Source organism: Myotis daubentonii, chromosome 2 (genome assembly GCF_963259705.1).
Source record: "Myotis daubentonii chromosome 2, mMyoDau2.1, whole genome shotgun sequence".
Taxonomy (NCBI): Eukaryota; Metazoa; Chordata; class Mammalia; order Chiroptera; family Vespertilionidae; genus Myotis; species Myotis daubentonii.
The window spans coordinates 39,096,220-39,122,254 of record NC_081841.1 but is presented as its reverse complement, the minus strand read 5'-3'; the positions used below and the strand labels follow the sequence as shown (position 1 = coordinate 39,122,254).

General features: G+C 37.0%; 1 protein-coding gene across 3 annotated transcripts in view; it reads left to right on the top strand.

Moving 5' to 3' along the window:
- The window catches only part of IPO8 (importin 8), a 60,429-nt gene extending 34,610 nt beyond the window's left edge, over positions 1 to 25,819 (top strand). For all 3 annotated transcript variants that reach the window (XM_059682483.1, XM_059682484.1, XM_059682485.1), the window contains 10 exons: positions 1,008 to 1,133; positions 5,098 to 5,164; positions 6,921 to 7,046; positions 8,114 to 8,211; positions 11,107 to 11,202; positions 15,856 to 16,076; positions 18,258 to 18,463; positions 20,612 to 20,815; positions 22,614 to 22,730; positions 23,843 to 25,819. In XM_059682483.1, the coding sequence (XP_059538466.1) occupies positions 1,008 to 1,133; positions 5,098 to 5,164; positions 6,921 to 7,046; positions 8,114 to 8,211; positions 11,107 to 11,202; positions 15,856 to 16,076; positions 18,258 to 18,463; positions 20,612 to 20,815; positions 22,614 to 22,730; positions 23,843 to 23,940 (1,359 nt within the window). In that variant the 3' untranslated portion in view covers positions 23,941 to 25,819. The remainder of the gene's footprint in view (positions 1 to 1,007; positions 1,134 to 5,097; positions 5,165 to 6,920; positions 7,047 to 8,113; positions 8,212 to 11,106; positions 11,203 to 15,855; positions 16,077 to 18,257; positions 18,464 to 20,611; positions 20,816 to 22,613; positions 22,731 to 23,842) is intronic.
- The last annotated feature ends 216 nt before the right edge of the window (positions 25,820 to 26,035 follow it).

Below are 26,035 nucleotides of genomic sequence, written 5' to 3'. Positions count from 1 at the left end.
TTCCACTAGCTATGAGCCTAGGTAGTTGATTTAGAAAGTAATTCTGGGGAATGGGAGTGGGGAAGGGTCATGAACCGCAAAGGAGGAGAAGCCAATACCAGGTTATGCTATTGAGACTATGGATGTGGCTCAGAACTCAGTCAAGGGAGAGAACCCTGTATACTTCAGCTGCTGGCTCCTTTGGTCAGATGTGGCCCCCTATAGGTGGTTAATTCCCCTGCACTTCTGGTTTGCACATGGATCAGAGAAGCTCTGGGGCAGGAAGCAAGGGCTCAAGCCTGAGGCAAGACCATGTCAGGTTGTGCCTGAGCAAACCTGGTGGAAGCCCTTGTGGAAGTGGTTGCTGCAGCAATGGCTACAGTGAGAGGTGGGGCCAAGGGACCATTGACAGTTAATTTCTATAGTTAATTAGATTTAAATATAAGAACATTTAAGATTAATGTATTTTATCTATAATATTCTGAGATTTCATTGTGATTTTGCCTTAATGTGAGCCTTTTAAATTTTCACTTTCTGGATTTTGAATCTTGAAACTCATTTTCTTCAGTTTCAGGCAATTTCTTGTGTTACTTCTTTGATGAATTTTTCTCTGCTCTTTTTTCTGTTCTATAGTTCTGATGTAGAGTATTGGGCCAAGACTGAGTTTCTGATTTCCTTACCTCTCTCTCCATCTCTGTTCTTTTCGTTTCATTTTCTAGATGATTCCTTGACCTTGTATTCTAAACCTTTTATCGAATTTTTCATTTGAGTATTATTAGATTTCAATTTTCCCAGATTTTGAATTTATTTGTTTAATGACAACCAGAGTTAAGTATTAGCTATCTGATTGTAATAGCTAACGTATATATTTCACTCTAGTGGCCAGATGAGGAAAAAATGGCTATATTTAAAACATAACAACAAAATACATAATGTTGTTGACATTTATATGTGTGATGCTGCTCTTTTGCTAACATAATAGAGGGGTGGGTATAACTACTAATTGTTGAATATGTTTATTTTCATAGGCAGAGATATTTGGCAAAGTTCTTCAAAGTGATGAATATGAAGAAGTTGAAGACAAAACAGTAATGGCTATGGGAATTTTACATACCATTGATACTATCTTGACAGTTGTTGAAGATCATAAAGAGGTGGGATTTCTTTGTATTTTATTTTGTCATTATAGTAACTGTAACTGAAATTTATATGCTCAATGGGCACAATTTTAAAATTGTGACTTTTAAATTGCTATTTAGTTATGTTGCTAGATTTTATAAATTATCCTCGAATTTTAAAGACATATTAAAATAATTGATGGGAAATATTACCTGTGGTTATAAAGTGTATACTATATCCCTTTTTTCTGAATTAAATGAACTAAGTTCAGCACATGACGAGGTTTTTAGGGAATACTAAATTGTATGAGACATGAGCTCTGCCTTCTGAATCCATAGTGTAGTCTTCTCAGTGGAGAGTGATAGCCATCAGTCAGAGTGGCAAATATTAAGTAATGGAACAAAATTCCGAGTAACAAATATTGTGAGGATGGAAGGGAAGAAGAGTTTAAAACATCATTTTCCCTGAACTGAATTCCAGAATAATATTGGGATAAGAATTGTGCAGACAGTCATCAAGTGCTTTCACATCCATTAGGTCAGGGTGGGGAATGTCCGGCCCAGGCCCCTGAAGTCATTTGTTCTGGCCCTGCCAAGGCATTAGGGGTGAGTTAATTAAATGTTTGACCAAAGGTAGCAGGCTAAATTTTAGGTTGATCATTTTGTATGGCCTGCAAATGATGCTATAAATATCCAATGGCCCTTGGCAGTAAGAGGTGCCCTACTCCTGCATTAGCTGATATAATAGTACCCACGTCACTATGAGTTGGATGGAGCACGTAATGGTAGTGCCATTTTGCAGAAGTGGAAAACAAGAGACTTGTTCATGCATCAAGTTTTGGGTTTGCAGTCAAATCATCCTGATGATATATCTGTGTATCTCCACCTAAAACCCGCTGCTCTCCTCCCCAAGTGTTACATAACCTTTCCTTAATTCAAATTAGATTGTGTTTTTCTGTGAGCTCAAGTTGACTTATTTAGCAATGATGGCAACTCTTGTTTTATACAGTGAGGATTTGGGAAAGCAGGTGCCAGTTCTTTAAATAGCATTGTTAAACCCTGTGGCTACTGATTTATCTTGTGTTTACCACATACCAATACACGATTACCAGATTCTTAAAAATGGTTCGATCTTCTTTTCCTGGGCTGGCCTTCTTTCACCTAAAAGGCTCAATGCGAATTTTAATTTCCATATTCATTATTTTAGTTTTGTATCCTTTTGAAACTATATGGGACTCTTGGAAACTGAGGTGTTCCAAATTAAATCACAGCAAGTATACTTGAGGATAATTCTTTCACCTTATATGTAGAACTTGTATTTTAAATTTGAAGAGACCTGAGAAATCGCCTCATCCAGTTTTCCCAAGTATGTGTGTGGAGGACAGGCAGTGGTAGAATGAGCAAAAGGATTACTTTGAAAACAAAACAGCATTTTCTATTTTTGTTTTAATTTTTTTACTCTTGATATTACATTTATTTTGAATTTCAAATAAAGTTAAAGGAGCATGAGAAGTTACTATGAGATTATCAAGGAAGGCAAGCCAGGGGTAAAACTGAAGAGCACTAATCATATCCATCTTCCTTACTTACAGATGAAAAAACTTAACACCTTCAGCTAAATGACTTACCTAGGTTTTAGATCAGCGATTTTCAATGTGTTTTTTTTTTTTTTTTAATCTCATGGCACACATAAAATAATAACTAAAATTCTGTGGCACACCAAAAATATACACTTTTTGCCTATCTGACAAAAAATATGTGTAATTTTGATTTATTCACATGGGACATCTATTGTTGTGTTGGCTGTTGTCAGTTTTAAATTTGACAGTCTAAGGGAGAAGAGGTCACTGCCCCTGACTACATAGTCAGGTATTGCGTGTTTTTTTGTGTGTGTTTGTGTGTTGCTTAAACAGCAAACATTTATTTCTCACAATTCTGAAGGCTGGGGCGTGTGTTTTTTAAGTTCTGCTTCTTTTTAATCCTCACCTGAGGATATGCTCTTACTGATTTTTATAGAGGGAGAAGAAGGGAGAGGGAGAGATAGAGAAACATCAATGTGAGAGTGAAACATCAATCGATTGCAACCTAGGTATGAGCCCTGCCCGGGAATCAAACCTGCCACCTTTTGGTGTACAGGATGATGCCCAACCAACTGAGCCACACCAGCCAGGGCAGGTATTGCATGTTTCAAAAATTCTTGAGGCACACCAATTTGCCTCTTGTGGCACGCACACTGGTTGAAAATCACCGTCATAGATAATTAGGGGCAAAACAAGAACCAGAATCTTGTTTCCTGACTGCCTGTCCTATGACTAAATTTTAGCTTGTTAAAACATTTTTGAGAACATTATTTTTGAAAGGGGAAATCACATGTGAATGAATATATGTACAAATACTTCCTGTGTGAAGAGCACAAGTGAAAGTCTAAAACATCTTAAGCATGTGCAGTTTTTCTTAGTGGTTCTAAATATATAGAAAATGCTGAAATGGAAAAATTTGGATCATTTGAATTTCAAGACTGTAGTTTAAGTTGAATATTAATAATTTCAAAAGTTGAAATAGGGTACTTGGATAAAAAATGGAATCCATCATGGATTTTAATTTTTTCTTATTTAAAAAATATTTAGTACAAACCTATGTTGAAAATTCAAAAGGTGTGAAAAGGAGGATGAGATCTCATCTCCCCAGACATCTCATCCTCCTCTCAAGGAGGTGGCTCCTTTACCAGGTTTTTTGTATCTTTCCAGAGATTTTTCTCTACTATATCCAGGCAGAAAGTGAGTATGTGTATTTTTCTTTAATGAAAATGATAGCATACATTTTCATCTGCCACTTTTTACTTAATATTTCTTGGTGAGTCTTCCATATTAGTCAATAAAATTACATATTTGTAATAGTTGCATGATATCTCTTTGTATAATATTCCTAATTTACTTAGCTGGTCCTTGTTAATGGATATAATTTAACTATCTCTTGTTAAGTGGACATTGGTTGTTACTAATCACAAATGTTGCTGCAATGACTTTTTACATGTCATTTTGTACATGTAATAATATATTCAGAGGGAAAATTTCTTTAATTCAAATTTCTGGATCAAAAATACATGTATGAGTAGTTTCAAGGATATTGCTAAGGTGTCCTTCACGCTCCCTGAATCAATGTAAAGTCCCTACTTTTTGATCATCACCAGTCAGATAGGTGAAAAGTGTTAATCCTGTGGTTAGAATTTTTACTCTTATTATGTATTAGAATAAACTTTTTATAAGGTCAGGTCCATTTATATTTCTTTTGTTGTAATCTTTGCCTTTCTTTTTGTTACTATGATTTCATGTGAGTGGAATTTTATCTTTGTGTTATCTTTGAAAATATTTCCTTCAATTTTTCATTTATCTTTGACTTCCGCTTGCTCTATGCAGATATTTTTAATTTTTGATACCAAATGACTCAATATATTTATTTCTTATTTCTGGGCTTTGAGTCATTTTCCTTCTTTAGGATTACACACAATTCTTTTGATATCTTCTAGTATTTTTCATGTCTGAAGTACAGTAGGGCCTTGACTTATGAGTGTCCCGACTAACGAGTTTTTTTGAGATACCAGCTGTCTCTTGGCCGATTTTTTGCATTGAGTTGATAGAGTAATTTGAGTTAACGAGCTCCTTAACGAGCTCGGTCTCGGAACGAATTAAACTCGTAAGTCAAGGCCCCACTGTATTAACATTGAAATCTGATCTGTTAGGTCTTTATTTTGGTATAAAATATCAGGTAAGGAACTTATTTAATTCATAATTTTATTATAGATGTAATTCTCATTTCTATTATTGGTTTACGTTTCAGAATTTTCTGGTATTCTTGCATGTGTAATTTTTCACACAAAGTTTAGCATTAACTTCTCAATTTCTCTCAAAAAAAGCCTTGTTATTTTTATTGGGATACTATTAAATTTGTAGATGAACTTAAGGGTTAAGATGAATTTTAAACTGTTTAAACTTGTCTTTAGGTTACTCAGCAGTTAGAGAACATCTGTCTACGGATCATTGATCTTGTTTTACAGAAACATATAATTGGTAAGTTTGAGGGTTGAGTAAGAATGTAAATTGAAAATTAAAAAATATTTGATGAACTTTCAGTGCATTGTTAGTCCTTTAGATTCAAGAAGATGGACAATTTTGAGAGAGAAAAGATAGCATTCTCTTCAGTTTTTGGATATACTTTCTAGTATCTGTATTTTCATTTAGGGAGAAACTTAATGCATCCAGTTAAGAAGTTTTGGTCTTAAAATTTTTAAAGCGCAGAGAATCTTAAGTGTTACATTTCTAGAAATCAAGGACTGGGATGAGGTGAGGTTACTTTAGTCTGGGATTGAAAAATGTGAAGTGATGGTTGCATACCTTATCAGAAGTGTGAATTAATTGTTCTGCTCTCTATTATGGTGCTTCTGATTAGAGTCAGTAACTAATGCTGGCTATTATAAACGAAAGGGAATTTGTAGACGGCGGCTACTTTTCCATGGTATCCAAGCAGTTGGAAGATGCTAGCCTCCAAGGCATTTGGGCATCAGGGAAGTGCAATCTGTACAATATACAGATAGAAGGATACAAGAAAAGCATGTTGCTGCTTAAGAGCAGTTGTCCCCAAACGTTTTATTACTTAGTAAAAATTAGTGAGAATTGAGCATGCACTTCTAATATATATGCATATATTTACATACATAAAAATAGAAATGCGAAAGGATAAGATTAAAAGTGTTCTAATACATTCTTCTTCCATCTAGTGGATTATCTTGCACACTGCTTAGGGTATATCCTCCTTATTTTTGAAGTCATTGCTGTAAAGCAGTAGTTCTTTTTTCTTTTCTTTTTTTAAAATCCTCACTTGAGGATATTTTTTTCTATTGATTGTTTTTAGAGAAAGTGGGAAGGAGAGGAAGAGACAGAAACACCAATGTGAGAGAGACACATTGATTGGTTGCCTCCCGTATGCCCATGACCAGAGCTGGGAGCCTGCAACCGAGGTACATGTTGTTGACCGGAATCAACCCCTTCAGTCCACAGGCCAGTGCTGTATCCCAGGAGCCAAACTGGCTAGGCTAGAGCAGTAGTTGTTAAACTTTGGTGTGCGTAAGAACCACTAAGGAGCTAGTTAACGTGAAGATTGCTGGACTGTATCCCAGAGGTTCTGATGCTTAGTTTGAGGCAGAGCCCAGGAATCTGCATTTTTACTGATTATTCCAAGTGATTCTCATGCAGGTGAAATAGTAATTAGAGATGCTTTTTGCTAATAGGACCTCTGGATACAAGTGCCTTTCTTTACTTTCTTACTAGAGCAAATGCAAAACAGGTAACATAATCTAGTAGCCAGAAAAGAGTACTCAGTAGTAATTGCAGGAAATTAGGTGACTAATTTTCAAGCCCTGGCTATTATAAAACAAAAGGAATTCTTAAAATGTTACACTAATGAACACAATGATTTATGTGACATGAGTAGAGTCTAATTTAACATCTTACTGCCCCCAAGGTCAATTTTTATAGCAGAGTGTTAATTTGTATAAAGATTAGGTGAGTCAGGATATTACTATAGACCCCCCCCCCTTAGAACAGGGGATACGTTCTAAGACCCTCATTGACACCTGAAACTGTGGATAATACCAAACCCTATATATAACTGTTTTTTTTCTATAATGTACACCTATGATAAAGTTTAGTTTATAAATTAGGCACAGCAAGAGATTAACAACAACAATAAAATAGAACAATTATAATAATATACTGTAATAAAAGCTGTGAAACTATACATTCTAATAAGATATTTTCTTCTTTCCAGAATTCTATGAAGAAATTCTTTCCCTGGCATATAGTTTGACCTGCCGTGGTATTTCCCCTCAAATGTGGCAGCTTCTAGCTATATTATATGAGGTTTTTCAGCAGGATTGTTTTGAATATTTTACAGGTATGGTTTTGACCATGTAACATTTTTGCTTTTCTGAATCTAGATATTATTTCCTTTAATACTTGAAATAAAGACATAGATGATTTCAGTACCAATCAGAAAATAATTATTCTTATTTCTCTGTCAAGGTTGGGGCTATTGTAGCAGTGATTTTCAGCTTCAGGAATATAGGCAATGGGAGGGAGCCTGTGTTTCCTATGTATCTTAAATTAGTTTGCGATCAGAGAATATTTTCCGTACACTAATTCTATTAATATTTTCTGAATACTGACTATACTCCATCACTGTTCTAAGCTCAGCAATACAACCGTGAACAAAATAGCCCTTGCTTTAAAAAAAAAATATTTGAGAGAGAGAGAGAAACATCAATGTGAGAGGGAAACTTGGATTGGCTGCCTCCTGCACGCCCTGTACTGGGGATTGAGCCTGCAACCTGGGCATGTGCCGGACCAGGAATCGCACCAGCAACCTTTCAGTGCATGGGAGGACAGCCAACAAACTCAGCCACACCGACCAGGGCACCCTTGCTTATTTTTTTAAATATATCTAATTGATTTTTTACAGAGAGGAAGGGAGAGAGAGAGAGAGTTAGAAACATTGATGGGAGAGAAACATCGATCAGCCGCCTCCTGCACACCCCCAACCAAGGTACATGCCCTTGACCGGAATCGAACCTTCAGTCCGCAGACTGACACTCTAGCCACTGAGCCAAACCAGTCAGGGCCACCCTTGCTTTTTTGATGTCTTCATTCTAGTATGGGAAGAAGGGAAGGCATGGAAATGCACAGAGAAGGAAGAAAGTATGTAGTATGTCAGGTGGTGATGAGTACTGTGGAGAAGAATAATATTTAGAATAATCACTACATCAATGATGAGCAATTTAATCTTTCTGATCCACGTTTTCCTTATCTATAAATAGGGTAGATTTATCACTTTTGTTTCTAGCATTTTGTAGTAGCAAGGGAGGATAGTAATGTGTGTGTGCAACAGAAATGTGGTTTCAGGGGGAGTAATTTATTTCTTCTTCTATTAGTCAAGTCTAACTGGGATTTTGAATTTTTTTCCAGACATGATGCCACTCCTGCATAATTATGTGACAATAGATACAAATACTTTACTGTCAAATCCAAAGCATTTAGAAATACTTTTCACCATGTGTAGAAAGGTAAGTGGTGTAGTGTTGACTCTTTCAATTTGTTTCTTATACATTTTGTTCTTCTGTATTGCCTTCATCAACATATATTTGTCATTTTGTTTTTTTTAAATGAGATTGGAGTTGTAATTTGAAAATTTCATATTGTGTGTTGTACTGAAGAATGTTTGCCACTCTTCTAGCTGTGTACTTTATAATGTTCAGAGGTAAATGATTTTCTTTGTGTTTTGATTTTTTTTCTTTCAAAATTGCAAACTTGCTACTTGATTAAAGAAACGTGCTAGGAAAATAACCACACAGTTTGTTCTCATTGATTTTTCTTTTAATTGAATGTATATATTGGAAGTCATTAGATGTAGGACGTTAAGACAAAAGATTGAAATTGTTGGAAAAACAGCATCATTTAGATCAGTCCAGGATAATTTATAAGCAACATAATAGTACCTGTTAGATTTGTGCATTAACAAATGTCTACTGTGTTATTTTTGTCACAGGTTAGATTTGGCCTTCTATTAGTTATATCTGGGAAGCCATAATGGCTAAATAATGTTTCCCTTCCATAGTAGAATATATGTATATACATAAATATAAAACTGTATTGCATATAGTTGGCAGAGTTTATAAAGCTCAAATAGCCAGACCTAAAAGTTTGGCCTTAGAGCTGGGAGTAAAATACTCTGTACAACCTATTTTCCTCACCTGGCAGGATGTGTTTCAGGATCTGCTAAGAGTGCTGAACCAACAATCAGTATCTGATTTAGGTCTCATTCAGTTAAAAAGAGCCTGGAAGATATGGGGAAGTCACTAAGTTTCATCGCATATAAACTGAAGGAATAGAATCATGATTTTTAAAGATGCCTTTAGTCTAATAGCCCAGCTTGTTAATCATAATCACTTGGCATTCTTCAATTTTTCTTAAGTTACAGAAACAGATGCTAGTGAGAAAAAGAGGAAGAGAAAGCAACAAATAGAAAACATAACAGTCCTACATGTTCCATTAGTAATATAGCAGATAGAATAAAAGTGATATTCACAATGATGTACTTACTAGTATACTTGCCAAGTAGTGAAAATGTTTCATATTCTTGGTTTTAATAATAATACTTATTGAACTCTTACTGTATACCAGGTATTTCCTAAGCACTTTATAATTATAAATTTATTTAATCTTTATAACATTATGAGGAAGGTATCACTTTTTTGTCCAAGAGGAGACCGAACCACAATTTCTTGCACTGTGCCTGAAGTTTAGTCAACTGTCCTAAGTCACAGTGTGTTGGAGCCAGATTTGTTCACAGAAAGTCTGGTTCCAGAGCTGGACCTAATTTAATTTTTAAGTCACTGAAATATATTTTGTTTTTTTCTCCTTTTGAGGGAGTAGGAACAGGAAAACAAAACCAATCAACAAAAAAACCAAGTAAATGCAATTTTGGGAAAAAGGAGTAATTTTTTTTTTTTCTTTCTGTAGCATACAGCCCCATGAGGTATATATATTGTCATCCTCCTTTTACAGTAAGACAGAGAGAAGTTAAGTAGCTTTTTCCAAAACACAGATACTAAGTGGCAGAGCTGGAATTTAAACCTAGGTCTTCTGATTCGAGAGCCCATTCACATTTAGAATCTAGATTTTAAACATATGGCCCTAGAGCAGTGGTTATCAACCTTCTGGCCCTTTAAATACAGTTCCTCATGTTGTGACCCAACCATAAAATTATTTTCGTTGCTAATTCGTAACTGTAATGTTGCTACTGTTATGAATCGTAATGTAAATATCTGATATGCAGGATGGTCTTAGGCGACCCCTGTGAAAGGGTAGTTCGACCGCCAAAAGGGACGCGACCCACAGGTTGAGAACCACTGCCCTAGAGGTAGAATTTTAGATTTATGTAAATAGAGTTGATTCTTGGCTTTGTCAGTTACCTGCTTACTATTCAACTTACTGTTCCATCTCTTTTCTAGCTTCCAACATTTTATAGCTGTCTTTCTTCTTTTTCTCCATCTTTGTGAATATATGCCTCTAAAATTTCTTTATTATCATTTTAATGGCCTTTTGGAAAGGAATAAAATTAAATGGAAGTACTGACTCTGTTATCTTTACCTGGAATTTCTTTTTAATTCAGTTTTCTTAAATTGTATTTGTCTAGGAAATTATCCAGTTCATCTAAATTTTCAAATATAAAAGAAATAAAGAGCCTTTCCCATACTATTCTCTTATTTTTAATCTCTCCTTTATTTGTATTTATATCTTTCATTCCTAATATTTTATTATTTGGCTTTCTTTGCTTTTTAAAAATAATTTTTTAAAGATAAAAGTTGTCTAAGTCTTTTTTCAATGAATCTGTTTTTGTTTCTGTTATCTCTTGTTGTCTATATATTTAATTTCTATGTCAACTTTATTCTTTGGGTTAAGTTTATGTGTTGTGTTTGAACTCATTAATTTTTCCATCTTTCTTAATTTTTAATGTAAGCATGCCTCTACAAATGCCTCTCTTCAGGAAACCTTTAAAAGTGTACAATATTGAATTATGATGATTATTATGAAAAAATGGGTGTATATGGAAAGAATTAAAAAAGACTGGAAAAAGTCAGGGTTTGTTTTATTGTTTAAAAGGAAAGTATTTTTAAAAAAAATTATTTTATTGTTTTAGTGCTTTAAAGAGGTGCTTCATTTATCTAGATAATTAACTCATACATCCCACTTTATTAATCCAAAATTAAGTAAGTGAATTTTTACTCCTTATGTGGAATTAGGGTAGGTAAAGAAGGCAGATGGACTTTAACCTTTCCTTTTTGGATTGACAAGGTAAACTTAAAAGCAAGCAAAGCTATGAGTTTAATGGCTGAATTTTTATTGGCTATTTGCTTCATGTGGACTCGATGAAGCTGAGCTAATTGTAATTGCGGCAGGTACTATATGGAGATGCAGGAGAAGATGCAGAATGTCATGCAGCCAAACTGCTTGAAGTCATCATTCTTCAGTGCAAAGGAAGGGGAATCGATCAGGTAATATATGTATGGAAAGCCTCTTACTTTATGTTTACATTTAAAATTTACATTGCAGATTGACTTTTGTTTACATTATGATGAAAATTAAAAAAATTTTGAAATTATATCTTGTACTTTGCTTAGAATGAGATACACAGAAAAATATGTAATAATTTAAGGGGCTATCAAGCAAATCATAAAGGAGATAAATGTGTAAATGTTACACAATTGGATTCCCAGAGATTTGAAACTTTCCTTTGTGTTTGTTATTGTAGTATTCACAGATTATTTTTTTAAAACAGAAATGAAGATACTATGTAAAAAAGAAAAGTTTTTGTTTACTGATTTTAAAAAGTATTATAAATTTTGAACAAGATTAATTTTTGATTGCTATTGTGGTGTGATAATCAATGACTGAGAAAAAAGCATTTAAGTGTTTAAGAAAAACTATGGAGTCATCTCTTCTTTCAGGCCTGTAACTTTTTATAACACCTTTATTGAGATAAAATTCACCTTATCTATTCAATTTATCTATTGAATGTGCATAGATTTGCCTATTCTAGACCTTTCACATACATGAAATCGCATGTGATCCTTTGTGAATAACTTCACTCTCTCAGCATAATTTTTTTTAAAGCGTTGGCTTTATATATATATTTCAGAGAAGAAGGGAGAGGGGGAGATAGAAACATCAATGATGAGAGAGAATCATTGATTGTCTGCCTCCTGCGTACCCCCCACTGGGTATCGAGCCTGCAACCTGGGCATGTGCCCTTGACTGTAATTGAACCCCAGACGCTTCTTCAGTCTGCAGGCTGATGCTCTATCCACTGAGCCAAATCGGCTACCGCTAGGGCAAGCATGTCAAACTCGTGGCCCACAATAAATATTTTTGCAGCCCTGCCAATATAACGGTATGTAAGGGATGTTTTAATAAAAATTTTGTAACTTAATTTTTACAATATCCTATTATACATAATTATTAATAACGAACTACAATGTTCGCTAATGACTGATTACTATAATCGTGTTGCATTTATTTCCCTACGCACCTTACACGCAGGCGCACCATTTCTCTCCAGTAATACTAGCAGCAAATATTTTAGCTGCCAATTGCCACCTCATTAGTCATGTACAGACTTGTTTGGTGTGCGCAACAGGAAATATTTTGCTTTCGGAGAACAAGAAAAATAGGTTTATTTGTGTTACGCTTATTAATTTGTGCAGTTACTCAGTGTCTGGTAAGTTAATGTTCAAGAAAAAATACTAATTTTTATTAAAATGTTCTATTATTTTATGTTAATGATTACTCATTTATTTCAGCCCTTTGTATTTAGCATGTCTCTATCGAAATAAACCTATATTTCTATGAAAATCGAAGCTTTTTTTTTTGTGGCCCACATAAACATAAACCTTGTGTGTTTGGCCCGTGTTAGCTTTTGAGTTTGACATGGTTGGGCTAGGGCTTAGCGTGATGTTTTAAAGGCCCATCCTTGAGATAACATGTATCAGTATTCATTTCTTTTTATTGCCTAGTACTCCATTATATGGATATATCACAGTTTAGTCCTTCATCACTTGATGGGTATTTGGATTATTTCCATTTTTTTTACTAACATGAATAATGTTATGAACATTTATATGTAAATTAGAGACCCCGGTGCATGAAATTCATGCACTGGGGGGGGGGGTAGTCCCTTAGCCTGGCCTGTGCCCTCTCACAGCCTGGGAACCCTTGGGGGATGTCCAACTGCCATAAAGGCGGGAGAGGCTCCCGCCACCACCACTGTACTCGCCAGCCGTGAGCCTGGCTTCTGGCTGAATGACGCCCCCCTGTGGGAGCGCAATGACCACCAGGGGGCAGTTCCTGCATTGAATGTCTGCTCCCTGGTGGCCAGTGTGCGTCATAGTGACCGGTTGTTCTGCCGTTGGGCTGAAACCAGCTCTGTGACATCCCCAAGGGGTCCCGGATTGCAAAGGACAGGCCGAGGGACCCCACTGGTGCACAATTGGGACTGGAGAGGGACGCAGGATGTTGGCCAGCTTGGGAGGGACTGTGGGAGGGCTCCAGGGCATGCCTGGCCCGTCTCACTCAGTCCTGATCGGCCGGACTCCAGCACAAGCTAACCTACCAGTTGGAGCGTCTGCCCCCCTGGTGGTCAGTGCACGTCATAGCGACTAGTTGACTGGTCGACTGCCCCCTGGTGGTCAGTGCACATCATAGCTAGCAGTTGAGCGGCCTTAGCATATCATTAGCATATTACGCTTTGGTTGAACGGACAACTAGATGACCGGACACTTAGCATACTAGGCTTTTTATTATATAGAATATTTGTGCAGACACATTTTTATTTCTCTTGGTATATATTTAGGAATGGTAATTCTATTGGTAATTCTATGTCTAACTATTTTAGAAACTGCCAAACTGTTTTCCAAAGTTGCTGTACCATTTCCCATTCCTATCAGCAGTGAATGAGGGTTCCAATTTTTCCACATCCTCATGAACATTTGCTTTGTTTTCTTTGTTATAGTTGTTCTAGTAGATGAGAAGTGGTATTGTTATCAGAGAATTGTGTGGATTGCCTTTCTCTGTTGCTAGTGGAAGTGGGATTCTTTGGGCGCTGCTGGAGTAAGCATTTCCAGAGGCCCCCACAGGAAGATAAGATGTGGTAGAAAGCTTTATTTGTGTGGAAATTACATCTCTCAGTTTGCAAAGTCCCATTTCCCTTAGCCAGTCCTGGAAAAGATGCAGCTGGGGATTCAGCAGAACTAAAAGCAAAGCCAGTGTCCAGAGTTTCTGTTCCATGGTGGTGCTGGGTCCAGTGTAACATCAGGCTAGTTCGAGTTCATCAGTCCATTGTGTGTGGGGTCCACATGGCTGTGGGCCATGTGGACGAGTGCAGAGCATGAGAGTCAGAAAGCCAGGAGTCAGGCCTGAGCAGCAATAGAGAGCAAGAGGCAAGAGAGCAAGAGAGGGAACTCCTTTGTTCAGCAACTTACCAGTATGTATCTCAAATTTTGTGCCCTTGCAGTGGCCACACCTATTCTTGCCAATAAACTGCTCCCAGGTGTGACTGACAAGTAAGCATCTCCCTGCGTCAGAACTCTTCAGGCATGCGTGTAATATTTGGCCTTCCCTTTGTTTCTTTCCAGTTCATTAATTATGGTTAAGTATCATACCAGTATCGTATCTTGTAATTTTGATTAGTTTTTCCTGATGGCTAATGATGATGAGCATCTTTTCATGTGGCCATCCTGCATGCCCCACACTGGGGATCAAGCCTACAACCTGGGCATGTGCCCTGACCGGGAATCAAACCAATGACTTCTTGGTTCATGTGTCGATGCTCTACCACTGAACCACACCAGCTGGGCAACCCCAATGTTTTTATAGTTTTGTCTACTAAAGAAAACATATTCAATTTAACTCTTAAATATTTACATCAAACCTTGATTTTTAAATTCATTTTAAAACAATATTTCTGTGTTAGAGGAGTTTTAGCTTTACAGCAAAATCAAGCAGAAAGTACAGAGATTTTGCATACACCCCTGTCCCCACACATGCATAGCACCTCCCATTACCCACATCCTCACCAGAGTGATACATTGGTTCCAATTGATGAACCTGCATTGACACATCATAATCTCTCAAAGTCCAAAGTTTACATTAGGGTTCACTTTTTTAAAAAAATAATTCTTTATTGTTGAAAGTATTACATATGTCCCTTTTTTTCCCCATTGACCCTCTCCAGCCCTACCCCACACCCCTGCCCCTCCACTCCAGGCCTTTAGCACCCTATTGTCTGTGTCCATGGGTTATGCATATATGCATACAAGGTCTTTAAGGGTTCACTCTTGATGTACATTCTAGAGTTTGGACAAATTTATAATGACATAGTATATCCACCCTTATAGTAGCATAAACAGTAGTTTCACTGCCCTAAAATTCCTCTATTCTGCCTGTTCACCCATCCTTCTCTGAAACTTTGATTTTTTAAAATTTGCTTTTAAAATGAGCTCATTTTAAAACCTCAGAATTTTATATTACACAAATGATTTCAGTCCATCCATTGTTATTGAAAATAACAATTGGCAAATATTTCTAATAAAATTAGTTCATCAATATGCATTTTTGAGGTGGGGTCAGATGATTTTGCTTTATTGTACCAAGTCTATCCTTTTTTTCTTTAGTCTTTTTCTTTTACTTATACGAATAAGAATTTTCTTTCTCAAGAGAAATTCTAATCACATAATGCTTATTCTCAGCCCTATGCACTTCTCTCCCCAATTTGGTTTATTACCGTAGTCATTTTACCTTCAACATGGAAGGCTGAGTCCATTATTTGGATTACTGCCACGATGTGGGTGTGGACTCTTTAGGACAGTCTCCAGCTAACTGGACTCTGCCCTGAAAAGGGAAGGAGACTTCTGGCACTGCTCTGGGATCTCTCTTTGGCCCTTTCATCACTCTTTTTTTTTTGTTTTTTGAGAATATAAATTTAATATCTCTCAAAATGATTTAAATAAGCAAAGGTTTTATTGCCATTAAGGGCATCTTATTTATTGATTATACTTTTTTTTTTTTTTTTTTTTTTACCAATATTCAGCTTTCTATAAAAGTTACTTGGTTTCTCTGTGTATGTTGATTCTCTTTTTGTGTTTTTCCTCTAGTGCATTCCCCTCTTTGTTCAGCTTGTTTTGGAGAGATTAACCCGAGGGGTCAAAACCAGCGAGCTCCGGACTATGTGTCTTCAGGTTGCGATTGCTGCCTTGTACTACAACCCCGATTTGCTGCTACATACCCTAGAGAGAATTCAGTTGCCTCACAACCCTGGACCTATAACTGTACAGTTTATAAATCAGTGGATGAATGATACAGATTGTTTTCTTGGGTAAATGTTTTCTTAATTTTATACTGCATTTCTGTTTTTGGAAAGTTGAATTTTTAAAATGTACACATAATATGATATACAAAGATAACTTTCATATCTTAAGAATTTTTAGTGTGTTGTTGACATATTTAATTTTTAGAGAGTTAGGAATGTGTTTCAGCAGTATAATCTAGTGGAAAGATTGCTGGCTTTGAAAATTAGGTATAGCCCTTTCCTACTTGTTTTTGACTCGTGTGTATTGTTATATCTCCATGTAACAAAAATTAAGTGTTCATCCTGATTCCATGACTATTAAGTGTTTGTGGGTAAAAACATTATAAATGGAGTCAAGTTTTAAGGAAGTTACCAGTCTGGTAAAGATGTAATGCAGTGTCCTGGGATATTGAACACCTTGCAGATCTCCAGGGAGCCTGTTCTCCAAGGTGAGGTCAGGGTTGTTAGTTGTTGGCCAGGAGCTGCCCTGGTAGGAGAGTCTGTACTTACATGGAGTGCTCGCCTAGTTTTCTGACATAGGAAAAGTCAGATTCCAAAGTAGTTATATGCCCACCTCCAGGGACCCAACACATAGTAGTGACTGTGTTATGCTAGAATTGGAGCTAATTTGTTTAAAGCATTAGAAATAACGAATGTTCTTTTTAAGCTTTGTAAGATATCATTTGGAAAAATGTGCTCGTGAGCAAAGACTTCCAGCAGGAGAAATAGTTGGGAGACTGCGAAGTGGTGGGGAAATAAAGGAGGCCCAAATTACGAAGGTAGAACATCTTTATAAACTGCTGTGTTTATTCAAGTTATTCATTTTTGTAGGAAACTAGAATTTGGCCCTGCTCTCGATTTCTTATTAAAGCCTATAAGGGACGAACATACTTTAAAAAGAAATTGTGTTGCTTTCACTGGTTTGGCTCAGTGGATAGAGTGTCGGCCTGTGGAATGAATAGTCCCGGGTTCGATTCCAGTCAAGGGCACATGCCTGGGTTGTGGGCTAGATCCCCAGTAGGGGATGTGCAGGAGGCAGCTGATCAATGATTCTCTCTCATCATTGATGTTTCTCTCGCTCTCTCCCGTCCTCTCTGAAATCAATAAAAAAAAATTAAAGAAAGAAAAGAAAAGAAATTGTGCTTCAAGCCGTCTCTGACAAAGATTTAGAGCATAGGGATTTGGTCGTTCACAATATGCAGTTGGTACTCTTGTCTCTTTATTAGCCTCTATTAGCAGTTTTCTAAAGATAGAAAGGCTGCCTCAGCTGTTGCATGGGCTGGGCATGCTTGACTTGGGCTTCCTTCGGTTCTGTAGAGCCCCACCTTTCCTGCTGTGATCCCTTTGACACCTGGTGTGCACTACTAGTTAGGGCCACATGGATGAGAAAGCCCTCAGGGCAAGTGTGCGCCTGTTAGAGCATACTACTTTGGCAGTAGTAACTTGAATGAATCAAGCAATGCAAATAATGAAGAATAACAGAAGCTTGAAATATATTCATCATTGGGTTTGTTGTATATTACTCTCATTTTAAACAAATTGAATAACTGCAAATGAATTTTTGTTCATGCCAGAGTTTTAAGTGTTATGCCATATAGTAGTCTTTTTATTCTTAATATTTTTTAGTTTCAAACAACTTAGAAGAAACATTTAGTAGAAAAATGTATGTAATGTATATTGGTCAAACTTCTTTCCTTCATAATTAAATTTTCCTTGTCTTCTGTTATAGCAGAAGACATTTAATAGATTTACTTACAGATGTTAAGTTCAGAGTATTAGAGTTTTTGAAATAAATTTTGGTGCCTAGGGTTGTAAGAGTGTATCTGCCAAAAAACCTGGTAGACCAAGATAATAAAGACGAAGTCTAAGGAACTCTTCCCTTTTTCCCATAGGATAGGAATTTTATGCTGTCAAATATAGGTATTCCTGCTTTAATGAAACTTGTTATACCAAGGCTCTGATATAGCATTTATAATAATCGTACATTGATAGTACAGTAAGATTCACTACACTAATTGCAGACTCCCATAGATCTTTGATGATAATTGGTTTACAAAACTTCACTTACATAGGATTTCATAGAGTATAAAATGGGGGATATCTCTATATAATTTCAGGGAATGCACCTTAGAGTACACCTTTTTTAATTTCTTCAGAATTTGTCCTCATTCCTCACATGCACATTTATCTATCCTCCATAATTTGTAGGCATCATGACCGGAAGATGTGTATAATAGGACTGAGTATCCTCTTGGAATTGCAGAATCGACCTCCTGCAGTGGATGCTGTGGTGGCACAGATTGTGCCCTCAGTTCTCTTCCTTTTCCTTGGCCTGAAGCAGGTCTGTGCTACCAGACAACTGGGAAACCAAGGAGATCGCTTAAAAGCAAAGAAAACTGATATGGAAGAAAATGGTAAAGTCTTCTAATTGTAGTGAATGCTAGAATTGAATTTTATTTGAGCATGCATTTTCTTTGAATCTTAGTCTATTTAAGTTATTAAACAGATTTATATTCTTTGGTCTATTGCACATTTAACAGGTAGTGTGAGTTTGGTTGACTTAATTATATCATGTGATATAAATTTATATTTGTTCACTTTTGACACATGATTTATTATTGAGCCTTGTGTATGTTGTTACACCCTGGGAAATACATTTATAACAGGCTTAAATGATCTTGACAATAACTTAACAACCCAGTATTTATTTATTTATTTATTTATTTATTTATCCCAACAGTCTCAGTAAAGGCAACAGTTATAAGTTAAATGAACCATTAGACTTAGAAGTGTCAGTACAGCAGATTCGTGCTGAGTGCCTGGTTTTTGAGAAATGACTCCTAGGTAACTCATCATCAAAAGTTATAATTGGGAGATATTTGTGATTTACATATTATATATTTAGAATAAAGTACATAAATGAAGGTGATTTACTTGAGTCAGAATAAGATTGTTAAGTCAAGAAAATTAGATCTTGCCCTGTTTGGTGTGTTCAGTGGTTAGAGCACTGGCCCTCGGATGGAAGGGTTTTGGGTTTGATTCCCAGTTAAGGGCACATACTTGGGTTTCAGGTTCAATTCCTGGCCTGGTCAGAGTATGTCTGGGAGGCAACCAATTGATGTATGATGTTTCTCTTTCTCTCTCTCCCTATCTCTCTCTTCCACTCTCTCTAAAAATTAATGGGAAAGATATCCTCTGGTGAGGATTAACAACAACAACAAAATAGAAAAGGAGTATTAGGTCTTTATTTTAGTTAATGTTTTTGCAAGACTTCTTGTAAGGGCTCAGGAAGTAATATTATCCAACTCCAAATGGAATTTTTCCTCTTTTGGTTAAAAACAAAAAATTTTATGGAAGATATACAATTTTACTTTTGATGCTAAATTCTATGGAATTTTATATAGATCTTTTGCAGTAATGTTCCTTTACTAGAAGTTTTTTGTGTTTTTTTTTTTTTTTTGCTAAGTACTAATATATGACAACAATTATATAATTTTTTTTTTTTTTTACTATGTTATGAAGCTCTCTTTCTGATTTCTTGTGTTGCCCACTTTTTATTGGCTTATAATTGATGAGTTGAGGGAAATTTTTCTGCAATGTTCCAGACTTTCTTGTTGAATTTCTTACTAAAGTATAGAATGATTAACTAGCAAAAGTATTTCTTGCTGTCTTTGTTATTACACTTTTGCCATATCTATACATGGGGTCAAAATTGTGGTTTTCTTGCCTTATTTCTAAAACTACCTTAGTTTAATCCTGGCATTTACTGTCTATTGCTTATTTACAATACTGGTCTAACTGATTGGAACAGATCAGCACTGAAAACAGAAATAGAGTCCATGGTGATAAACAGTTCATCTTCTAACTTTTCAACCCACATGTAGCTAACTACCTATTTTATTTTTCCTTTACATTTCTATATTATTCTGTTGCTATTAGCAGAAATGACCTCTTCACTCAAACATTTCTGAGCAATTCATAATCAACTTAGTTAATTGTTGAGATTCTCAGTGGGAGTTCATTGTTATTTAAAACACATTATATACTTAGTCAGGTAATTACACATATCTGTAGAATCACTAGCAGTGTGAAATCTGAATTCTTAACGATACAGGTGTTACTCTGTTGTGTTCAGGGACCATCAGCAGCGTTGCTATTGGCAACATAATAAAAGTTAAAGTTTCAGATTTAAAAAAATAAAACACATGTACTGACTGCACATTCATTTTATATCTTTTTTGACAAAAAAGTTAATTTGTGTATCTGTAGTTAAGTAGTATTTTATATTAATGAACATGAGGCGGCCATAACCAAACGCTAGTAATGTTCAGCTGGACTACAAATTTAGGCATAGTTTAGATTGTTTTCAGTGAAGAGGATAAAGTCATTTTCAGTTTAGCAAGCTACAGTAAAGATAAGATTTATTTTTATAATTTTATATAAAATTATGTGGTAGTTTTTCCATTTCCAGAATGTCATTTTATCATTTATTTTATTCTATGGAATTTTATATTTTATTCTTATATGTTTTGATTCCTTCTCAATAATGAATGGATTCATAGAGGAGATTTCAAGTGATGAAGAGGAAGCGAATATAACTGCACAAGCCATGCAGTCTAAGAATGGCCGAGGTGAAGAAGAGGAGGAAGATGATGACGACTGGGATGAAGAAGTGTTAGAGGAAACTGCCCTTGAGGGATTCAGCACTCCACTTGACCTTGACAATAGTGTGGATGAATATCAGTTTTTTACCCAAGCTCTGCTGGGTATGTCTTTATTCCCTAAATCTTCAGATATTTTTTCTAAATTCTTCCTTCATTCCCCTTTGTTAGAAGTTTTGTTTTGTTTGTTTTTTTACTATATAAGCAATTTATCAATTTTGTACAGCAAGGGACACTATACTAGTAAATACAGTTAAGGACTTATAAAAGATTGGGAGAAGATATTTAGCATATACATATATTACACTTAAGATCCACAGTTAACAGAAACCTTCTACAAATGAATGAGACCAATAACCCAATATAAAAATGGGATATGTAAATGGGAAATTTATACAATGTAAATAATAAACCAATGAAAATGTTTAGAAAATTATAAAATCATAATGAAAAAATTTTATTAATACAGATCTTTTTGTTTTATAGTTACACTAGAGGCCTGGTACACGGATTCGTGCACCAGTTGGGTCCCTCGGCCTGGCCTGTGGGGATGGGGCTGAAACCGGCTCTCTGACATCCCCCAAGGGGTCCCAGATTACAAGAGGGTGGTTCTCAGGTGACGATCCCTGGAATCGGGCTCCCTCCTCTCTGGTTCCGGGTGTGTCACCCGAGAACCGCAGCTGCCAAGTCACGGCAGCTCGGCAGCTCCTGCGTTGAGCATCTGCCCCCTGGCGGTCAGTGTGCATTGTAGCTACTGGTTGGCCGGTTGAACGGTCGGCTGGTCGCTTAGGCTTTTATATATCTAGATATTATTTCTATGATTGTATCATAATTTATTTCCATTGATGAACATATGAATATTTCCAGTGTTTTTGCTATTATAAAGCAGTATTAAAGTGGGCACCCTTATGTATAAAATATTATTACCAACAAGGTAATGCTAGTATATAATATATTGGCATTATTTAGTGTTGCTACAAATACTATTAATGAAAATAAAACCACCTCTTTTTTTTTTTTTTTGCTGAAATTTAGCAGGAACTAGAGGTAGAGAGTACAGGGAAAATAAGGGCATAAGTGTGGAGAGGGGAATAGGGAGGGGATGCTCTGAGGGAGTTGCTTCCACACACGGGTGTGCATCATGATGAGCAGAAGCTTTTAGGTCTTGGGTGGGATCTTGGGATATGTATTTTAAAATGCCCCTCAAGTGATAGGCAGTCATCTTTGGATCAATATGTGACAGAAAGAAGCATATAGGTGAAAGACTAAGAAAGCAGCAGAGGATTGGGTGTGGAGAGGACATGGTTAAAGATGTTGGGGATTTACAGTGGTTGACTAGGAGAATCATGGAATTATGATGGAAATAGGGAGGTGAAGAGGGATTGGGAGGTAAAATGTTAAATTTGTTTTCAGTTGTGCTGAATTTGAGGCAAGTTACCCAAATGGAAAGGTCCAGGAGCCTTAGGGAATGATTTTGCCTAAAGGTACAAATTTGAGTTCTTGGTATAGGCTTGATGCTGAAGCTGCAGGTGGTTTGAGAATTCTGGAGGAAAATGGTAACAAGAGGGTACAGGTGTTTCCCAAGATCTGGATTTTAGGGGGCATTCATAGTTGGTAAAACCCTAGGAGGAAGAGGAGATGGTGAAGGAGGCAGAGAACTAGGTAAAGCAGAGATTTTCAATGTTGTTTGAAAGCCCCACATAGTTGGCTACTGAATGGATCCTCAGAAATAAACCATTGTTGGAATAAGTTTCATTACCTTGTGTTTGTCTGTACTTCCTGTCTCTCCCTGTCTGCGATCAGTTCATTATAATTAGATCTGTCATTATTGTCTGAAATAATAGTCACTGGGCTCCCTTATCTTTTCCTCCTCCACCTACCACCTTCCCTCCAAATGCAACAGCTGTGCAGAATCGGGACGCTGCCTGGTACCAACTGCTGATGGCCCCGCTCAGTGAGGACCAGAGGAGAACGCTGCAGGAGGTGTACACCCTGGCAGAGCACCGGAGGACGGTGGCAGGTAGGCCATTGTGGTTCTCAGATGAGAGTGCATGGGTCAGAGTGCACCTACAATCGGCTTTTTAAATTGTTAGAAGCCAGCCTTTCAGGATAATAAGGAATTATTATTGTATGGTCTTCTTAAACTCATGATATCTTAACTTTATAAAACACTGTGCATTAATATGTGTCTTCTAGTGGTAGTGTCATTCGTATTCTCATCCTGTTTTGGACTAAAGATAAGACATAAGGGTTGGAATGAGTCTTGCTGAGGAGAGTGAATCAGCTGGATCACCCTCCTAAACATCTTAAGCACAGATGAACCTGAGGTGCTTTATGAGTTCTTGCAAGGAGCTTGTATTCCTAGAAATGAAACTATTCACTTCTATTTGTTGGGCTTTACATGTTGGTGATTCTTGCTGATTTTCAGTTTTTGAGCTGGAGACATTATTTTATGCAGGCATTATTATGGTCACTCCTAGGAAATCAATGGAAAGGATTTTGTAATTATAAAAATATTTTCCTGGGAAACGTCATGGATAGGCATTTAGAGTTTAGAACCCAGGTTTTATTTTTATTTTTAAATATGTTTTTACTGATTTTTAGTGAGAGGAAAGGAGAGGGATAGAGAGATAGAAACATCCATCTATCGGCTGCCTCTTGAACGCCCCCAACTGGGTATTGAGCCAGCAATCTGGGCATGTGCCCTGACAGGGAATCAAATTAGAGACCTCCTGGTTCATGAGTTGAAACTCAACCACTGAGCCACACTGGCCAGGCAGGAACCCAGGTTTTCTGCATTGACTTAGATTTTCAGTGCTGCACAGATTCTCTTCCTGGTAGGAGAGGTCTGGGGGTCCTTTCCGCAGCAGAGATTATGGAGCTGGCAGAACTCAACTTTGAGACTTGTTTTCATTTTGCTCATTGTTAGCAAACAGTTTTTCCATGATGGTAAACATAAGTACTTACTGCCCTGAGTCTGTTAAAGCTAATGCTCAGTAGGGCAGGGCACTTAATGCCATGAGTGACATTGCTGCACGGTGCTAAGTATAAAGAATCTGGCTCCTTTGAGGTGAATTCCAGCTTTGCACTTTAAATGCTCTTCTTCTTCCCCTTTCTCTTGGCAAATGCTAGAGGCAAAGAAGAAGATTGAACAACAGGGAGGCTTCACCTTTGAAAATAAAGGCGTCCTCTCCGCATTTAACTTTGGGACTATGCCCAGCAACAACTGAAAGATGGAACATCCACCGACCAAGACCAAGTGTCATCGGGAAATTTCACTTCACCAGGGGAATGTGCGATCAAGGGGAGAAGGGCTGGGAGCTGCTGTTTGGCATCCTCCTGGCATAGGGCAGTACTTTTATCCACTTCCCCCTTTGACCTTTCTCATCCTGAAATATGTATTTTAAGAAGCTACTGTAATGTATGAAATTAAAGGAAAACAAAATCATTGGACTGAGAAGGACAAATCATATGCTCCAAAGGATGAATGACCAAGATGGTTTTAGAGGATTGGATCAATTGCACGTCTCAGGTTTTTGCCACGCAGAATCAGTGGATTTATGCAGATAACAGTGCCTTCTGTTGTACATGAATTATCTGAAAACATTTTTTTGGAGTGCATTGCGATTTTTTTTAAAGCATAAAACATATTTCTAGATATAATGTAAACTTTGGCGATATGTTGACTTACTCTGCATTTTACTATGTGAATTTACTGTTTGACAGCTAGCTCCAACTCACTCTGGTTTCAAAAACATCACCGCTCCCCTTGCTTACCCGGTGGCTGGGGCTTTCTTCAGGGGCTGTAACGTATGCACTGGCTCTGGGTTTTCATAAGATATTTTGTGACTGTTTTAAGTAGTGTCTTATTCCCTCTTCCACCATGCGTTTCAGCCCTGAAAGGGTGGTATTTCTTTTAGAGGCAGCAAATATGAGTATCAATTTTATTTATAACCTGAGAAGTTTAGGACTGAACATTTTTTGGCAGCAAGTGGCAGGGACTTTTCAGTCACTGGAATGAATAAGTCCAAGTATATTCTGAATCATGTACTTAATGATGCAGCGAATTGATAGTCATTCTAAAGCACATTGGACTTCTAGGGAACAGGTACTCCGTGAGCACGCTATCTTTCGGGATGGGGCTTGCGTTTTTAATAACTCATCATTCCAGCTGTGTTGGACCCGGGTCCAAAGCATTTTGTAACAATGTTTTTTATCTAGGAAAAAGAGACCCAAATCTAACTTGTGGCTTTCTCATACATCTGTATTTTCTCCTGCCTAATTCATTCTAGTCTTTATTAGAGCTCAGTTTGGCTTCTTATATTTTTCAAGGGTGGGGGCTGTTGGTCAGCTTCACTCTTAGATGGTAATGATGATGTAAGAAAGCCCATTGAAAATATTGCCAGATGAAATGACAGCTGTTTTTCTGAGCTGATTAAAGACCAGTGTTTTCATTCAGTAAAGTGAAAATGTATTGTCAGAACTTAATACATTATTGTATGTGATACAGTTTTCCGTTGTTGTGAAAAGTCTGCAGCTGATACTTGCCTTCAGCAACTAGAGGAATTTTTCCAGGTGCTTCTCATCGTACCGTCTCTTACTAACTCTTTCTAGAATTTCAGGTTATTTAAGTAGTTTTTATAGAAGTGGCCCAAGAAACCATGCATTTCAGAGCTAAGTGATCCCCTTTTGTCCTCTGTCCCTCTCTTCCCCAGGCTTTGATGGCGAGTATGCCAGCTGATGGCTAGAAGAGAAGGATGGTGTTGGTGGTGGTGGTGGGGCGGGGGGTGGAGTTTATCTAACACTTTGAAGTGCTTCTTAGTCTTCTCATGCCCCAAATCATTTAATTTTAACATAAATAGTATGCCTTCACACTGGATTGTCAAAGGCATGTGATTGCATTTTTGTAATGTGTTGTCTCCTGCAGCATTAAAGGGAAATAATTGTTAATGTGTATCATCCCATCCTGTTTTTGAAGCCAGGGTAGTTGTATAATTTTGTTACCAGCAGTGCTAACCTGAATGTGACCTGGTTACCTTGGACATGCAGGAACTTACGTGAATGTACTGTAAAGTAAAATGCGGACTGATCCCCAGGATCCTGAACTTTTCTGTGTGTAATGTTTGCTGAAATGTGGCAGGTGATTCAAACCTCATAGCGTTTCCCTGACTTCTGGGGACCTGGCGCAAGGGGGCTCTCTGTCTGGGAAGTAACCAGGGCCCATCAGGAGCAGCGAAAGGGTGGGGGCGTGGTTGGGACTTGAGAGCCCATCTCCTAAACCAGGACGTCTGCCTGAGTGTGACAGAAGCTCTGGAAAGCAAAGGT